At 41.3% G+C, this 19,128-nt stretch overlaps 1 protein-coding gene across 6 annotated transcripts in view; it reads left to right on the top strand.

The window, feature by feature from the left end:
• RERE (arginine-glutamic acid dipeptide repeats) overlaps window positions 1-19,128 on the top strand; it is a 474,067-nt gene that overhangs the window by 155,424 nt on the left and 299,515 nt on the right. For 5 of the 6 annotated variants that reach the window (XM_032301146.1, XM_032301145.1, XM_032301141.1 and 2 more), the window contains exon 2: window positions 16,829-17,297. In XM_032301146.1, coding sequence (XP_032157037.1) covers window positions 16,973-17,297 — 325 coding nt within the window. In that variant the 5' untranslated portion in view covers window positions 16,829-16,972. Of the gene's footprint in view, window positions 1-11,857; window positions 13,404-16,828; window positions 17,298-19,128 lie in introns of those variants that run through there. The other variant, XM_032301144.1, reaches the window with a different exon arrangement.

Below are 19,128 nucleotides of genomic sequence, written 5' to 3'. Positions count from 1 at the left end.
CGGAGGTTGCAGTGAGCTGAGAGTGCGTCACTGTACTCCATCCTGGGTGACATGAGTGAAACACCTGTTGTTGCAAGGAGGAGACACTGTGAACCTACAATAGGATTGATGTGTTGATTGAGAAGTCAAGTCTGTCTGAAGCCTGAATAACCATAGAGGTTATTGTTGACACCTGCAGTGGTAATTTTAGGTGACATTTTTGAAGGTATGTGCCATTCTGTGATCCTAAACTCCTGGGCTCAAGTGGTCTGCCTACCTTGGCTCTCTTTTATAGTTTTCTTTTTTCCACTTGCAGTGAAGAAATTTGTTTGCATAGGAGTAGATAGAAAGTGATAAAATGATACTGCATTTTCTCCAGTTGCTGGGAACATTTTTCCTGTCATTAGCCAGAATTTGATAATTTGATCTCTTTAAATTTCCAGGCTGAGCATGGTGGCTTACACCTGTAGCCTCAGGATTTTGGGAGGCCACGGTATGAGGATTGCTTGAGCTCAGGAGTTTGAGACCAGCCTGGGAAACCTAACAAGATCCCTTCTCTACAAAAATAAGGGAAACTTAGCCAGGTGTGGTGATATGTGCCTGTAGTCCCAGCTACTCTGGAGGTAAAGGTAGGTAGATCGACTGAGCTAGGAGGCCGAGGCTGCAGTGAGCCATGATTCTGCCTTGGCATTCCAGCCTGGGTGACAGAGGGGGAGACCCTGACTCAAAAAAACAAACAAAAAATTTATTTCCAGAGTGAGATTATTCTCGTTTTTCTTTTTAAAAAGTATTATTGTTTGTTTTTTGTGGAGATGGGAGCTTGCTATGTTGTCCAGGCTGGTCTCAGACACCTGGTTTCTAGTGATCCTCCTCCCTCTGCCTCCCAAAGCACTAGAATTTTAGGGATGAGCCACCATGACTGGCTGAGATTTTTTTTTTTTCTAAATCTAGCAGCTTTCCCCTTTCTTTCTCTTACAAATGTAATCATATATTTCTCATGATAATGCTCACAGATTTTGAATCCAGTTATATGTTTTCATATCAGTTACTTTAAGCAGTGTGCTTTCCCGAGACATATATATGTTGCTCTATTTGAATTATTTTAGATTCAAATTGTGATACCAAATAAACATTACTAGTGAACCTATTAAATTTCATTTTTTCTGGAGTTGAACTTTTGTTTTAAATTCATATAATTAGTCACGACATGTTTTCTTTTTCTCTTTACACGTTGCCATTAAAATTTTTAATTTTACCCCTCAAAATTGTTAAGAAAGCTAATTTTAAAATCCAAGGTGAGAATCTTTCAAGTAGTTTTTCCTTCCTTAATTCATTAGGTCAGAAGAGCCTGGCAAAAGTCATTTGGACAGCTGGTATATTTCCCTGTGGAACAGCAGGGGGAGGTGTTCCCATCCTATGTGTCTTCTAGTGTGGAAACCAGCCAGGAAGGACTACTGCAGCCTGGATTTTATTAAATGCAGCATTTGGTAACATCATTAAAACAGAATTTGTCCATAGGCAACTGTTATATATGTAGAGGACTTTTCTGTGAATAAATAAATGGATTGTTTTCAGCTCAGGGCTTTCAGAGGATGGTCATGTACAGTCTTTCCATCATTCTACCATTGCAACTTCGTTGGCAGTTCACAGAATGTTTTTGGCCTGTCCATAATATTCATTTCAGAGCATTCTTTACCATCTTGAATATTTCATCCCTGGTAGTTTGATACCATCTGGCCTCATGGTTATTAGTACTTGTACATGGAGGACTCCTAGATTTAGGTCTATCCCAGAGCTTTCTGGCCCCTCAACATATACATCTTAATACATTCCAACAGAATTCCCAGTTTTTGTTCTCTTCCCTTGTCAGTAAATGACTGTACTTGCTTGGATTTAAACCTTATTGTCTGGCTGGGTGCAGTGACTCACGCCTGTAATCCCAGCACTTTGGGAGGCTGTGGCGGGTGGATCATGATGTCAAGATATCAAGACCATCCTGGCCAACATGGTGAAACCCTGTCTCAAATAAAAATACAAAAATTAGCTGGGCATGGTGAGGCATGCCTGTAATCCCAGCTACTTGGGAGGCTGAGGCAGGAGAATCGCTTGAACCTGGGAGGCAGAACCCAGCAGTAAGCCAAGATTGTGCTACTGCATTCCAGCCTGGCAACAAAGTGAGACTCCGTCTCAGAAAGAAACTCCAGAAACTCTTACTGTCTCCTTTGACTCTCCTCTTTTCTCACACTGCATGCACTCTTGTCATTTGATTCTGAGGGCTAGAATCTGACCACTGCTTAACACCTTAGGGAGTTAACTTCTCTATGCAACACTTCACTGTGGCTTTTCTCTTATTTGAGTAAGTACCGAGCTACCTCTTCATCTCCAACTCTTCTTGCCCTCACTGCTTCAGCCACCATGTCCCTTTGTTGTTGCTTGGACATGCCAGGCATGCTTCTGCCTGAGTTAGGGCTTTGCACTTGCTTTTCTCTCTGCCCAGAATGCTTTCCCTGCTTTTAACCATGTAACTTGCATCTTGCTTCTTTTAGGTACAATGATCCCTTGCCAGTGATTACCTTTAATTAATGACCTCTCCATGCCTGTTGCCCAGCTTTGTTTTTTCCTATAGCACATCTTACGGCCAAAACTTACAGACTGTAGTAATCTACTTGTTTGTTTATTGTCTGCTCTCTCCCAGACTAGACTGTAATCTCTCCGAGGTTGGAGATTGTGTGTGTTCTGGACATAGCTCCTAGGTCACCTAGTATGAATGAACTCAGTAATATTTGCTGAAATAATGGAGGAATTGACAGAGAATCTCCTCTGGAGATTGATGTTTATTTGATGATCAGTGTTATAACTACATTTAAGTGTTAGGTCTAGGCCCTGGGACTTCTCCTGCCCTCCCTGGTTATTTACTAGTTGCTGGGATCTTAATTGAATTGTTCGAGTGGCTTTTCTCCTTTTCTCTTTGAATGACATCAGGTTAACAAAGATAGCAGAGTTAATACATTTGATCAACCTAGAATCACACCCAGTAAGAATGGCGCAGATATAGAAAACAGCAAATTGAATTTTGACTGAGACTTCTGCTTTTAGTCAGAGCTACTTTGCCTTTTATCTTAGAGATTCTAAGTGTTTAAAAGAGCTGCTCCAATGAGTTTTGTGGTTCCATTTTTCCCTTGATATAATTTGTACCCAAGGATTAGAAGTGCATTTTCAATGCTTTTGATTTTTCCTATAGGTGTGAAGTATAATTGTATTAGGTTAAGTATAAAATTCACCCTGTCATTTCTTTTCATCACATGCTAAGAGCTTATGTGCCACGGTTGCAAATTACTTTGAATCTTAGAGCTCAGCAAACTGAAAGAAGCCCTGTCCAACTTAATCTACTTTTGAACATGCTATACAGAGATAGTAAGCCTGACCAAGAATTCCTGTATATTAAAGATTACTGTGGTCCAAAGAAGGCTCTCTTTTTATTTTTTGAGAAAGAGTCTCGCACTGTCGTCCAGGCTGGAGTGCAGTGGCGTATTCCTGGCTCACTGCAGCCTCCGCCTCCTGGGTTCAAGTGATTCTCCTGCCTCAGCTTCCCAAGTATCTGGGATTACAGGCGCCTGCCATCATGCCCAGCTAATTTTTTGTATTTTTAGTAGAGACAGGGTTTCACCATATTGGCCAGGCTGGTCTCAAACTCCTGACCTTGTGATTCACCAACCTCGGCCTCCCAAAGTGGTGGGATTACAGTCGTGAGCCACTACACCCGGCCCAGAAGGCTCTCTTTCATTCTCAGCATTACATGAAATAAAACTCTGTCTACTAATTTAATTGGCTATGTTTTTTATAGCTTTAAAAGGTGATTTTTCTCAATTGCAGAAGTAAAGCTCATCCTTGTGAATTTTATAGCCAGACGCACCTTTGTTTGGCTTTAGTCAAGCCTGAGCTTTTTCTTGTTAGTTTGTAATGCTCTGTGTGTGTTTAAAACAGTTTTATATAATTTACCTATTTAAAGTATACAATTGGCGGGGCATGGTGGCTTATGCCTGTAATCACAGCATCTTGGAGGCCAAGGTGGAGAGATCGCTGGAGGCCAAGGCAAGTGGATTGTTTGAGCCCAGGAGTTTGAAACCAGCCTGGGCAACACAGTGAAATCCCGTCTCCACAAAATGCAAAAAAAATAGCAGGGTGTGGTGGCATACACCTGTAGTCACAGCTACTGGAGGGGCTGAGGTGGGGGGGATTGCTTGAGCCCTGTAGGTCAAGGCTATAGTGAGCCATGATCATGTCACTGCACTTCAGCCTGGGCAATAGAGTGAGAACCTGTCTTAAAATAAAACACACACACACACACACACACACACACACTCTCTCTCTCTCTCTCTCTCTCTCTTTATTGCATTTTAGAATATTCACAGATACTGGCAACTATCATCACAATCAATTTTAGGACGTTTTCATCACTTCCAGAAGAAGCTATCACCATAGCAGTCACTCTGTATTTACCCCTTGCAACCCTAGGCAACAAGTAATCTGCGTTCTGTCCTTCTGATTTGTCTCTTCTGTACATTTATTACAGGTGGAATCATATAATATCTAGTCTTTTGTGACTGGCTCTTCATTTAGCATAATGTTTTCAAGGTTCAAGATGCATTTCAATGAAATGCATCTGTATTTCATTTCTTATTGCTGGATAATATTTTATTGTGTGGATATTTACCACACTTTATTTACCCATCTGCTTGTTTTTTGTATTTATATTTTCCACTTCGTTTTCTGTTTACAGCCATGCTTTGGGAAAGTGAGTTTAGGAATTCTTTCCCCCTTTCAGATCAAGGATTTGGTTTCATCAGCATTTGGTTTTCCTTGCCCTTAGCATTTGTGGACATTAGGTTTTCTCTTGGTTGTGTGACAGTGGAAGCCTCCACTTGGTCCCATGACCAGAGCAGGTCACTGATGAGTAATATTGTTCCTAACAAGCTTCAGGACTTGCCAGTAAACAACAGAATTTTCAAGATATTTGCTTATGTTCTCCTAATTCAGCCTCAAACATCTGTGGAATTACCAATTTGAATTTGTCTAGTTTATTTCAGAGAACAAAGAACATGACACACTATAGTTTTTGTGATGGTGTTTTATGGATTACATATTAGTGAAGCATAATTTTGCATGAAGCAACAGAGATGCTTAACCCTTTGAAATCTCTGCAGTAGAGAAATAAATTGTTTAAAGCAGTAGTTCTCAACTGTGGGCAGATTGGCTCCCCAGGGGATATGTGGCAATATCTGGAGATATTTTTGTAGTTCTCATTGGGTCAGGGTGTTGCGCTGCTAGAATCTATATGGGTTGAGGCCAGGAATGCTGCTAAATATCCTATAATGCACAGGATAGCCTCCCACAACAAAAAATTATCTGACCCCAAATGTTAATTGTACTGCAGTTGAGAAGCCCTGTTTAGAGTGAGCCGTGAATTTCCCTTAACCTGCTGGTAGAAGAGACACAACTGTTGGCAGTGTACAAGCTAACTGTATATAATTGAAAAAGCTTCACATTTAAAAGTATATGAAAGCAGTTACTTGTACGAATGAATTTGTGTGGGTTTTCTGTTATTGAGGTGAAGTCTTGCTCTGTCATCCAGGCTGGAGTGCAGTGAGTGGCCTGATCTTGGCTCACTGCAACCTCCGCCTTCGAGGTTCAAGCGATTCTCTTGCCTTAGCCTCCCAAGTAGCTGGAATTACAGGCACATGCTACCATGCCCAGCTAATTTTTTGCATTTTTAGTAGACATGGGGTTTTGCCATGTTGACCAGGCTGGTCTCAAATTCCTGACCTCAGGTGATCCCCCCATCTCGGCCCCCCAACGTGCTGGGATTACGGGTGTGAGACATCATGCCCAGCTGAGTTTGTGTGTTTTTTAAAGAAAGAGAGGATTTTAAATTTTTACTGGAAACCTCCTGGGACACCTCATCCTTGGGAATTTCTATTTCAAATAATACAGATTATATATTGTTTCTTACTTGATTTTAATTGTGTTGTTAATTGTAGCCTCAAGCGTTGCTGTTCTGGGTACTTTTGCACCCTGTCCGGTGTTTTTCTGTTTTGTTATTAGTATGTCTTTTTGCAAGAAATCGAGATGCCTTAGTTGTTAGAGTCTTCCAATCTTAGTTCTCGCTGTTTTTTCCCCAAAGCTCCTCAAGGAGATGAGGAAGTGCTGCTCTCAGCATTAAACCCAGTTCTGATTAAAGGGTTTATTCTGTGCTGCCTTTTGCTCTGATACCACAAAGGCTGCTCTTTGAATTTGACCTGGGTATCCCACTGCATTTATTTAGGTTCCTTAAATAAGCCATATGTTCTGAGAATGAGTATATAAACTCTTAGCAGGATTGATTGAATTTAAATATTCCCTCAGAGGTAGAGAATTGTGCAGGGGTATATGTAGCCATTTGCTTATGTGGTTGGTTCGGGTCAGGTAGAAGAACTTTACAACATGGAAAAACTCTCAGTACCACATGACTTTCAGATAAAAAGCTGTTATATTTCTGCCTGGGCTTACAGATCTGCTGACTTCATATTTCAGTGATATCTTGCATCTTCTTCTGCACTTCTGGCATATTTTGAAGTATTCTCTGCAGCAGGTTACTGTTTATGAGAATACCTTACTTCTTATTCGGTGAATACAAGTGTTAGAGTGATATTTCCCTTTCCAGTGCAAAAGCCATTACATTTTCTTTCCCAGGCATGTTGATATGAAAGGCAACAGGAAACGAAAATTGATTTCCTTTTGGAAGCAAGTTGCCCAGCTGTAGGGTGTCTCTTTGGTTTTCCGCTGCCTGCTGGCTGCAGCTGCTTCTCTTGGAGGCAGGGCCAGCAGAGTAAATGTTCCCATAGGTCTTCCACACGTGGACCGTCTCCTTTGTTCCTAAAGGAGGATGCTGACACGTGTTTTGGATACACAATAAATGCAGAAATGACACAGGCAAAAGTACCTGAGGTGCCTCAGTTCCTTACTTAGGCTTTCAGAGAACATGGATTTGAAAGCAAGCTTGTTTGGCTGACGCTAACAACTCTTGGTGGAAAACATCTCCTACTGCCAGATAAGTTGAATGTTCCCAGAATGCTCTTTTCATCTCAGTAGTGTACAAGAGCATCTTTTTTGCTTAACCTACTGTGTTGGATAACTTGGCTTTTAAGGCCATGTAATTTAAGGCAGGATAGCTTTGTGGTTAAGGATGTGGGCCCTTGAGGCAGCTGCTTGAGTTCATATCCTAGGTCTAACACATAGTTGTATGAGTTTGGTCAACTTGCTTAGCCTCTCAGTGCTTGCTTTTGCATCAATAAGATATATATAACAATAGTACTGACTGAATAAGGTTATAGCTAGGTTGATCATATGACCTGGCTCTCATGTTTTTTCTGCATAGTTATTTGTTGTATCTTTTTTCACTCTCAGATGTACCCAGTTTGAATCATAAATTATATTTTCACCTTTGTTATACTGAAGATTAAGTGAGTTAGCATGTGTAAAGTGTTTAGTGCATATTAAGTGCCTAGTGAGTGTTAGCTGATTTATTATTTTGGGGGGTTCCATTATCCCTTCCACCTGTTCTACTTGAACTTACTTTGTACTGCTGTTTTTCCTCTGCAGCTGCTATTTAACTGAACACTCTCTTAAGTTCTTCCCACCTGGAATGTCTTTCTCCTTCTCTTTGCATCTCCTTATCTTACTCATGGTTTATGAACCAAATCAAGTACCTCTTCGTTATTTATTCATGAAATATTTTCTCTCCCAAGCAAAAGCCAACTTATGTGTGAGAGGGTGGGAAGGAGGAAGAAATAATGTATTATTTATCTTTCTGTGCCAGGCAGTGAGTTAGGAATTGGAAATACAGCAGAAGGCAAAAAACAGTCAAGGGTCAGTCCCTCATGGAACTTCTAGCTGGGAGGGAGAGATAGAGTTAACAAATCACACAAGTAAATGTAGAACTACAGTTGTGGAAAGTGCCATGAAGGGAATTTAATAACCTGGTTGTTTTGGACAAGAAAGCAGTCCTCTGCACTTGAAGGCACCTCGGTGGGAGAAGAGAATTACAAAGGGTAGGAAGAACATGAGCAAAGGGCCCCTGGTAGGAAGGAGTGTGGTGTGTTCAAGGAACCGAGGGAGGGATAGTATCGCTGGGTGTGGACTGCAAGACAGTGCTGTGAGACAAAGCCAAAAAAGGATAAGTACCTTGTAGATCATGATAAGGATTTGGGTTTTTAATGTAACAAAGTGAGAAGTCACTAAACTATTCTAAAGTGCGGATTGACATAGTATCATTAGCCCTTTAAAGGAACACCCTGGCTGCAGTACAGAAAAAGAATTGTAGGAGTTCAGCAGAGTAGATTTGAAGAGACTCATCAAGAACCTGATCCAAGTGGTCCAGGAAAGCCATACTAGTAGATTGCACTAAAATTGTGATGTTGGAGGTGTTTGGAGGTACAAATTTGAGAGAAATTCATAAGGTAACAATGAGAGAATTTGTTGATATGGGATATGGGGATTAAAGAGAGGAGACAGGAGGATTGCATGAGCCCAGGAGTTCAAGACTAGCCTCAGCAATATAGGGAGACCCTGTCTCTACAAAAAATTTAAATATTAGCAAGGCATGGTGGTGCACGCCTGTAGTCCCAGCTACTCGGGAGGTTGAGGCAGGAGGATAGCTTGAGTCTGGGAGGCTAAGGCTGCATTGAGTCATGATCATGCTGCTGTGTTCCATCCTAAGTGAGAGTGAGACCTTGTTTCAAAGCCGGGCGGGGGAACTAAAGAGAGGAGGCACTTGTATACCAGCTTGTCTAACATAATGGGCAGGGACCCTAGTATCTGAGAACAGCTAGAAGTGGGGCCGATCTGGGGCCAGAGTATGCCTTTGGTTTGGACATTCTGAGGTTCCTCTGAGATACCTGAGAAGAGACCCCAGATGAACAGTTTTCACCTGCATCTGAAGCTGAAGGAGGAGTCTGGTAGAAGTGTGCATGTGTACATCCATCTGAGAGCTGAAGAATGTATTATTATGTGAGGTTGGGCAGGTAGGAAGGAGAGGATGAGAAAAGAGGGAGTGCCCCAATAGAACTCCTTCACTGGTTGGCCTAGTACAAGAAATGGAGGGAGCAGTTAGATAGGCCCTGGAGAGGATCATGTCTAGAAAGTGAAAGGAAAAGAGACTATCCGGGAGGGTGTGTGACCAGCCCCTGTCAGCTGCTGCAGAATAGTCAAATAATAATGAGGAAAATGCTCTCCTGGATTTGCTGCAGAGAGGAAATTGCTTGAGGGGAGTTGTTTTACGGATTATGACCCCTGGTCCTTGCCTTCATGGACTTTGCAGTTGGTGGGGAAGTGATGTAAGTTAACAACTGATAAGAATAGTGGGATTGATGAGGGCCATTTTACAGGCAGGATTATGGGGCAAAGAGAAGCCTGGACTCTACATAGGTCTGGAAGGCCTCCTGGAGTTGGAAAGCAGAAATGCTGAAGACTCTGAGGGTCAGTAGAAGGTACACAGACAAAGGGGTGGGGAAGAATATTCCCAGTAGTTGGGTTCTAGGGACTGAAGGAAAGTCTCAAGGCAGCATGAGCACTCTGGAGGGGTGGAGGTGGAAGCAGTAGGGGAGAGGTGAGGCTGGAAAGGTGAAGGGGCAGTCCCATAGTCTTTGAAAAGGAATGGTGGGCACTGAATTGTATGCTTTAAATGGTTATTCATGTGGCATGTGAATTATATCTCAATCGAGCTATTACTGAAAAAAGTGGTGGGATGTCAGATGTGCTGGCTGGCTGCACTGGAGGACAGATTGGGAGGGAAGACAAAGGCAAACAATGTTATAGTCACAAAGACATGTTAGAAAGCAGTTGTATTCATCTGTGTGAGGGATGATGATGGCTTGAAGTAGGTAAGCTAAGATTCAGGTGGAGCAGTGGGTCCATTACAGAGGTATTCAGGATGTGTCTGGTAGACTGAGTGCTAAGCAGAAGGCCTAGAGTGTGGTCGGGCATTTGAAAAATGTAAATATGTCCTACTGTGCTCGAATGAGGAAAAATTAGTTGGAGGACTTCACTCACTGTATTTAGTTGAAAGTCAAGCATCCTAACAAATAGCCTGGCTTGAGCAATGGAGATGAGTAGAGCTCAAGGGTTGGGAACTTAGGAGGGCAGGGCAGATTTCCATGGAGAGGTGAGTTTTACATGATTGAAGAGAAGATATTTTATTTTTTCCCTTCATTTGTAGTTAATTCTACATGATTTATTTCTTAATCATGGAACTGGATAGATTTTACCCCTCTGCCCAAATAGATAAGTTTCTTGTGGTTAGGGGTGTTTGGGCTACCTTTATATCGTGCATAGCTTATTATCTATCATAGTAGATAGTAAATCATTACTGAAATACATATTATTGATCTCTTACATTTGTAAAGCATTTTGCAATCTATTAAGTACATTTACATATGGTATACTTTTATAATTCACACCAGCAGCACTGTGAAGTAGGTAGGTATTGCCTCCTTTTGCAGCAATGAAACTGTGACTCAAACAGGTAGCGTGATTCGCCCAAGGCAGTACAACAAGTAGCAGTGCTAAGAACTCGGCTCTTGGCTTCTCAGTCCACTATTCCCAGTTCTGTCCTGGGCCCCTTCTTTAAACTGAAGTACTGACAGGAAGTGGTTTTCTTTTTTTGTTTTTTTTTTAGAGACAGGATTTCCGTCCCCTAGGCTGGAGTGCAGTGGTAGTGATCACAGCTCATTGTAGCCTCGAACCCCTGGCCTCAAACAATCCCCCCACTTCAGCCTCCCAAGTAGCTAGGACTACAGGTGTGCACCGCCATGCGTAGCTAACGTTTAAATTTATTTTTCTTTTGTAAAGATGGGGTCTTGCTGTGTTTCCCAGGCTGGTCTGAAACTCTCTGCCTCAAGTCATTTCCCCACTTTGTCATCCCCACAGTGCTGGGCTTATAGGCATGAGCCACCCTGCCCAGTCACAAAGTGTTTTTCTTTTTTTTTTTTTTTTTTGACGGAGCCTTGAACTGTCACCCAGTCTGTAGTGCAGTGGCGCGATCTCAGCTCACTGCAATCTTTGCCTCCTGGATTCAAGCAATTCTCCAGCTTCAGCCTCCTGAGTAGCTGGGACTACAGGCAGGTACCACCACACCCAGCTAATTTTTTTGTATTTTTGGTTGAGACAGGGTTTCACCATGTTGGCCAGGATGGTCTTGATCTCCTGACCTCATGATCCACCCGCCTCGGCCTCCCAAAGTGCTGGGATTACAGGCGTGCGCCACCGTGCACGGCTGGAAGTGGTGTTCTTAAATGAGATTTGGACCATGAGCATGACTGAAAGGTTTGTGCTTTATCTGAATTGCTTTTGAGAAGTAGTCTGAGGTGTTTGTGGGTGGTGGTGGCTTCAGTTTGAAGATATAAGATGGTGTTTGTAGAGACTGAAGTAATCTAAAATGAAGAGTAGTTCTGTATATTGACTCTGTTGAAAACTTTGACCCTTTTCCCTAGATTAAGAATCAAATGGGTCAAAAAACTGTGAGGAATCACCTTCAGCTAAATGGGTGAAGCTGCTGTTATCTGAGCTTTGATTAGATCCAGACAGCTAAGACAACCGACCACATTTTCTTACTTAAGATGAAATGATGATGTATAATCTTCTCATCAGGAAATGAGTGAGAAGAATATACTTAAAAAAAGTCCTATGGGTACTGCTTTTGGAAATATTTAACTTGTAAGTCTGTTTTGAATATCCTTTCCACTCAAGCGTGAGCAATAAATGTTTTTTATGAGTTTTAAAATTTTTGTCAAAAAATTGTTTTCACTTCTGGGTGATATCACTCATAGTCTCATGGCTTTAAAAATGAAATTATTATCTCCAGCCTGGATCTCTGCCAACTTAGACTATGTGATTTTCTAGGCTTCTCAAGCTTAACACATTCAAACCCAAGCTTCTGGTCTCCCCATGAAACTCAAATAGCAGCTTCATCATCCAGGCCAGCTTCCTTTTTTCTTTTGTCCCCTTTTGTTTCACACCTCACCTCACAAGTTTATCAGCACATCTTATTTGACTCTCATCTTTAAAACATACAAAACACGAGACTTTTCCCCTTTTCTGCTGCTATGACCCTATTGCTTCCCAGCTGCCGCTCATTTTCCCTGGGTGATCCAGCCCCCTGCATCCCTTGAGTTTTTTCTCAGTGGCCAGTGATCTCCTGTAAACAGAAGTCAGATCATGCCTTTCTTTGCAACTCACATCCCTGCTGAAGTGTCATTCGAGTAACTTCATTTCACTTGAGTAAAAGCCAGAGTCCTTTCCCTGACCCACATGGCCTGCCAGAATCCAGGTCTTCCTCCCTCTGCCCCTTCACCTCTGAACTTAACTCTGACCTCTCTCCCCCTTCTTGTGCTACTCGTTGAGTACGTCTTGAGTGTGCCTGGCTCATTCCTGCTTCTGGACCTTGGCACTTCTTTCCCCTCTCAAGGAATCACCTCCCTTCATGTGTCCTTGGCTTCCTTTCTAATACTCCTACTCAGGGTCAAAGTCCCCTCAGAGAGGCCTTCCCTGACCATCCTGTTTAAAATTGCAGTCCTGCCACACTGTCTGTCCTCTTTAAATTTTCTACGGAAGATCTCCTCTTATTAGGTATGGTGCCTTTTGTTGATGATCTGTCTCCACTGCTGAGCACATAAGCTCAGGATCAAGGCAGGGGCTTTTGTATTGGGTTTTCTGCTGTTTACCAACACCCAGAGCAGTAAGTAGCACATAGTAGGCGTTCAGTTGACATTTGTTCACTGAGTAGATGAAGCTTGTTGTAAATCTGAAATGTAGTCTAGATTAGATTTTCTTCCTTTTTTTTTTTAAAGTATGTTATAATGTGTTTCCTGTTTCACTGAGTTGGGCAGTGATTGACACAGACATTTCCAATGTTTTTGGCTTTCTTACTGGAGAAAAATAGCTTTGGGGGCAGAGTGAGTGTGTTTCTTAAATCTGTCTGTGTGCATCATCAGCATGAGTGAGTAGAGGAGAAGTTGGTGCCTGTGAAGAAGAGTTGGAGACCCTGGCAGCACACGCAGCAGGAGTTCCTGTGCAGGTCAGATAGGGTTGAGCTTTGTGAGAGCTGTGCTGGAATCCTGCTTTGTGCTCACTGGCTGCGTGGCCTTGTGCAGATGATCTCTTCTGAGTTTTGTAGACTGTAAAGTGAGGATGACAACTTCTGTCCAGTTCACTTCATGAGTTGAAAGAATCAAATGAGGGACCTGCTCTGTAAACCTCATGTTGCTCTAATAAAGACGCTGTTGTTGTATCATCTACTTTGTAGATCATTTCTAGCAAATTGAAGTGACAACTCTCCTTCTCAGTGCCATCTGGTTCCTCTCTGGGTCCCTTTCTTCAGTTGTCACATCGTGGTATGTGTTGATTACTGTACATTAAGGCGCAGAAGAATTATGATTTGTATGTTAAACGTAGAGGAAAAAATATATTCCCATTGAGCTGTATTTTAGAGCCAAACGTAAATGGTAATTGGATTGACTTTTGCTTGGATTATTAATGTTCATACTTACCTGAAAGTTAGATATATAAATATATGACATTAATATATAAATGATGTAGTATTAATTCTGATAATTTAATAGTAATATAACATGCAGATAATGTAATATATAAATAGAGCCAACTTTCAGATAACTCAAAACATTGATTTTATAAATATACACATACACATATATACTGGATTTTATTTTATAGACATCTTTATTTCTTGATTTTTTTTAACTTGCTCACTTTGGCAGAAACAACTCTATTTTCTTTGTAAATAGAAACAGTATATGATTTTGTAGTGAGTGGTGTTGAATGTACAATTTGGACTTAGTATTTTTTTTTTTCTTTGAGTGCTGAAAAAATGTTTTCTACATAATTTTCTGGAGCAGTTATCTTGTTTATCCCAGGGAGAATTATTATTTTTCTTAAACTGAGAAGTGTTTCTGTGTGAAACTGCGGTTGTAGTGGGGAAGTTTTCAGCCCAAGCTTTTCATTCTTTTTGGATTCCCAGTAGACCTTGTTAGGTTTTCAGGGTCAAAGAGGAATGTTTTAACAACAGTGTTAGCTGATAGTTTTCTCTCTTGCCTGATTGGCTCATTCCTGCTCTAAACTTAAGACTCATAGAGAAAGTAGTAGGTCTCTGTATTTTCAGTTGCTAGTACTAGTAGCCTGCTGGGACTTGGGAGTTTATGAATATCCATGTAGCAGATGATTCATCTGGGCAAAACTTTCATAGGCGTAGAAGAATTTTTCCTTTTCTTGAAATATGTTTAGAAAATGGAAATCCTATTTGAAAGCATGTGTCTTACATAGAAGGAAGTAATCTAGTTTTATGCTACATGCTTTCCTTCTAATTCAGCTTATAGACACATGATTGCTCCTTCATCACCTATCTCCCAAAGGCTGTTAATACCTCCTATTTTGCTGAATGTCTAAGAATATTTGAGATGATTGTGAGGAGGTCTTTTCTGGTATGAGGTTTGACCTAAGAGCTCTGCAGAGAATATACCATAATTGTTATGGTTTTAGCATAACCAAAGAGAGTTTTTTCTGCATCTGAAGCATGTAACTGCAGACTGATTTGTTTGTGGTTGTTGTTAAGAGGACCAATCTTTTGCTTTGTTTACATGCACTGTTTCCTTTCTTGCCCTAGCTTCATGAGAAACAGAAGCTTCTAGGACTGACCAGTTGCCCTCTTTTGTTTCATTTGAGCATTGAGAACAAGGACCATGAGTTTTCTCCCCCATTGTGGTTTTAGTTCTGAACACCTGGCGCATGGTATTTAGTAAAGATTCGTTGAATAAGTGAGATAGGATATTAGGGAAGATCACAAAAAAAACACAAAAGATAAATTATTTATTTATAAATTTATTATTAGGTCTATTCCAAAACTGACTTATAAAGAAAAACTTTTTTTCTGCTATAAAATTTCTATAAGAACTGTGTTGGGTTGGAGTTTGGGATTCACTTTTCCCATTGCAAACTCTTTTTTTTTTTAGTTTTTAAAAATTTTTTTAAATAAAGGTGGGGTTTCACCATGATGGCCAGGCTGGTCTTGAACTCCTGACCTCAGGTGATCCACCCACCTCAGCCTCCCAAAGTGCTAGGATTACAGGCGTGAGCCATGGCGCCTAGTCTCCCATTGTAAACTCTTAAAAACCTCAGACGTTTCTTTTTTTTCTTTCTTTTTTTTTTTTTCTTCAAGCTTACAGGCAGTCTATTGTGGGAAAAAACCTCAGACTTTTCTTGTTGGGTTTAGCTTTGAGGAGCACTTTATTAGGGATGATACTTATAGTAGAAATTTGGAAGACTGTAAAAACCACCTAATATTCCCTAAAGATGGAAGGTTATTTCTGGAAGCTGTTATGGTTTGTTAAGGCAGAGATAATACATTTTCTTTTTTTGGGACGGAGTCTTTCTCTGCTGCTCAGGCTGGAGTGCAGTGGCGTGATCTCGACTCACTGCAACCTCTGTCTCCTAGGTTCAAACGATTCTCCTGCCTCAGCCTCCCAAGTAGCTGGGACTATAGGTGTGCACCATCATCCCCACCTACTTTTTTGTATGTTTAGTGGAGATGCGGTTTCATCATGTTGGCTAGGCTGGTCTTGAACATCTGACCTTACGTGATCTACCCGCCTTGGACTCCCACAGTGCTGGGACTACTGGTGTGAGCCACCACGCCCAGCCAATAAAACATCTTTAGAGAAATCATTTTCCTTGGAACATAACTGAAATGATAGGATGAAAAGATGTATAAAATGTATCTGATGGTGGAAAAATCTTGCTTTGAAGCTCTCATTTTCATTTGAGTTAAATATTTTTTATTCTTGAAGGGAGCCTGGGAGTTTGTAGAAGTAGCCAGAAAATGCCTTCAGAGTATAGTGCTCTATGTGATATCCTGAGACATTTTTGACAGCTCTGCAAACTATTACTGTTTTTTCAAGTAGAAATATTTTGTTTTATGGTGGAGATGGGATCTTGCTTTGTTGTCAAGGCTGGTCTTGACTCCTGGCTTCAAGCATTCCTTCCACCTTGGCCTCCCAAAGTGCTGGGATTATAGGCATGAGCCACAGTGCCTGGCCTGGAAATAATTTTTACTATGGATTTGTTCCTCTTTAAATTAATATTATGAGTTATGAAGCTCCTTTTGTATAATAATACTCATTATATGTTGTCTACCAGGGTATATTGCTTTGGTTTTTCTTTAAAAAGGAGAAAACATGTAGGGTAGAGGCAGTATAGTTTACTCTTATGCATTCAGACAGTTTTTATTATTGATATGGTAGAAAACCCCAAACCATTTGCTAGCTGAGACCAAAAACTGTATTTAAAAAAAATTTTTTTTTTTGAGATGGAGTTTCGCTCTTGTTACCCAGGCTGGAGTGCAATGGCGCGATCTCGGCTCACCGCAACCTCTGCCTCCTGGGTTCAGGCAATTCTCCTGCCTCAGCCTCCTGAGTAGCTGGAATTACAGGCACGCACCACCATGCCCAGCTAATTTTTTGTAGTTTTAGTAGAGACGGGGTTTCACCATGTTGACCAGGATGGTCTCGATCTCTTGACCTCGTGATCCACCCGCCTCGGCCTCCCAAAGTGCTGGGATTACAGGCTTGAGCCACCGCGCCCAGCTGTATTTTTAAAATTTTAACACTTATCTTAATTTTTCTCCTGTGGCTCGTGTGAAGTTTTTAGGTGTAAAGCATGAATAAGTAAGAGATTCATTTAACAAAACATTATTTTAGGAAAGAAATATGAAAAGGCGTTAATGTAAAATCTTTTTTTTTTCTTCTAGCATTTTTGAAACGTTGGGGTTGTTGGAGTGGTTGGATTTTCCCTGGAATTGAGTGAGAAATTCAGAAGACTGAAGCCCAGGCTTACTGTCTACCTTTCACGGAGGCCTAGCCGTGAGAGGACAGAAGAAGGCACGTGGCGAATCATGACAGCAGACAAAGACAAAGACAAAGACAAAGAGAAGGACCGGGACCGAGACCGGGACCGAGAGAGAGAGAAAAGAGACAAAGCGAGAGAGAGTGAGAATTCAAGGCCACGGCGGAGCTGTACCTTGGAAGGAGGCGCCAAAAATTATGCCGAGAGTGATCACAGTGAAGATGAGGACAATGACAACAATAGTGCCACCGCAGAGGAGTCCACGAAGAAGAACAAGAAGAAACCACCGAAAAAAAAGTCTCGTTACGAAAGGACAGATACTGGCGAGATAACATCCTACATCACTGAAGATGATGTTGTCTACAGACCAGGAGGTGAGCAGCGTTGCGTTTGGGACTTGCCAGTGTTTGTAGTAGGGAATGATCTTAGCATTATGATGAAATAAATATGCTTTCTGCTCTTTAAGGAAGGCTTGGAATCCCGAGGAATAGGAAACTTAATTTGGTAAACATGTGACCCACTTTTGGTCAGTCGGATTTATTCACTTCTTGCTTGTGTCTGCCTTAATTTGGTCTTGTGCCCTGGTTTATGCATTCATGAGTTCTTTCTTTATTTTCCTATGCTGCTTGTTCTCTAACTTGACTATCTGCTTAGTATTTTTTCTTTTGAAATCATCCTTGCTTTTTAATCTTCAATCATAAATTAGACTGTGGTGACGCTGCAGAATTGACTATTTGGTGCAGACAAGTAAACCTTAAGATTCTTGGAAACAGAAAATTTTGCTTTGGCACAGGATTAACCAGACTCTAGAGAGGTACTTTTTAAAAATGGCCTTTAGGCTGGGCATGGTGGCTCCTGCCTGCAATTTCAGCACTTTAGCGGGGGCCAAGGCAGGTGAATCATCTGAGGTCCGGAGTTCAGACCAGCCTCATCAACTTGGTGAAACCCTGTCTCTACTAAAAATACAAAAATTAGCCAGGCTTGGTGGCATGTGCCTGTAATCCCAGCTGCTCAGGAGGCTGAGACAGGAGAATTGCTTGGTGGAACCCAGGAAGTGGAGATTGCAGTGAGCCAAAATTGCACCACTACACTCCAGCCTGGGCAACAGAATGAGAATCTGTCTCCAAAAAAAAAAAAGTCTTCAGATCAGGGGTCTATTGCTCTTACTAACTCAAGCTCTCTAATCAACAATAGTAGAAGTCATCAAACCTGCTTGGTTTTCCAGAAAATGTATTATGGTCACGCTAGTGTATTGTGCCTTATAACTTTGCTCGAAAAAAGATAGACCCAGCTTTCAGATGAGATCATTGAAACAAGTGAGTCAAAACCTGTTGGACATTAGCAAATCCTTTCTTTTTCATTTGATGTATTGTGTGTATTAAGGTCTTTCTTAGGCTGGGCACAGTGTAATCTCACTGCTTTCGGAGGCGGAGACAGAAGGATTGCTTGAGCCCAGGATCTCAAGACCAGCCTGGGCAACATAGTGAGATCCCCCACCTCTACAAAAAGTTTTTAAAAGTTAGTTGGGCATGGTTGCACACACCTGTGGTCCCAGTTACTTAGGAGGCTGAGGCAGGAGGATCACTTGAGTCCAGAGGTCAAGGCTGTAGCGAGCCATGATTGTGCCACCGCATTCTAGCCTGGGCGACAGAGCAAGACCCTGTCTCAGAAAAGGAAGATACTTTTCTTACAGAAGCCAGTAAAACCTAGGTGAAATCATTTTGTTTGAGTTACTTTTATTGTTGAAGAGTGACATAAATTTCGTATGAGATGTAATTAGCAGATTAAAGCTGCCCATTATTATGTTATTCTGAGAAAGAGATTAAAATACTTCACTGTGTTAGGTCCATAATCTGGAACAGTCATTCTGCTGAGGAATGCTGTCACTGTTCTGAACTTCACATCAAGTTCCAGATTCTCCTACATAGGAGTTTTTTGAATTTCAAAAGATGTCAGTGGGGCTGGGCGCAGTGTCTCATGACTGTAATCCCAGCACTAACCCTGTCTCCAAAAAAAAAAGTCAGTGTTAGAACTTAATACAGACAAATTTGTATTCACAACTACAGTTTCTTGGTTGAAGATTAACTGATAAGGTAATTGTGTGATATAAAGTTATCATAGTGGAGGTTTTAAAGCAGTTAGAACTCTGCTGTAGGGATTAAATGATGTATATGTAGGTTACAGTACTGTCTTTATTTATCTTTG

This window comes from Sapajus apella, unplaced genomic scaffold (genome assembly GCF_009761245.1).
Source record: "Sapajus apella isolate SASKATOON/1434 unplaced genomic scaffold, GSC_monkey_1.0 scaffold43, whole genome shotgun sequence".
In the NCBI taxonomy this organism is placed as follows: Eukaryota; Metazoa; Chordata; class Mammalia; order Primates; family Cebidae; genus Sapajus; species Sapajus apella.
The sequence above is the reverse complement of the archived record's forward strand: the minus strand, read 5'-3'. Positions and strand labels throughout refer to the sequence as shown.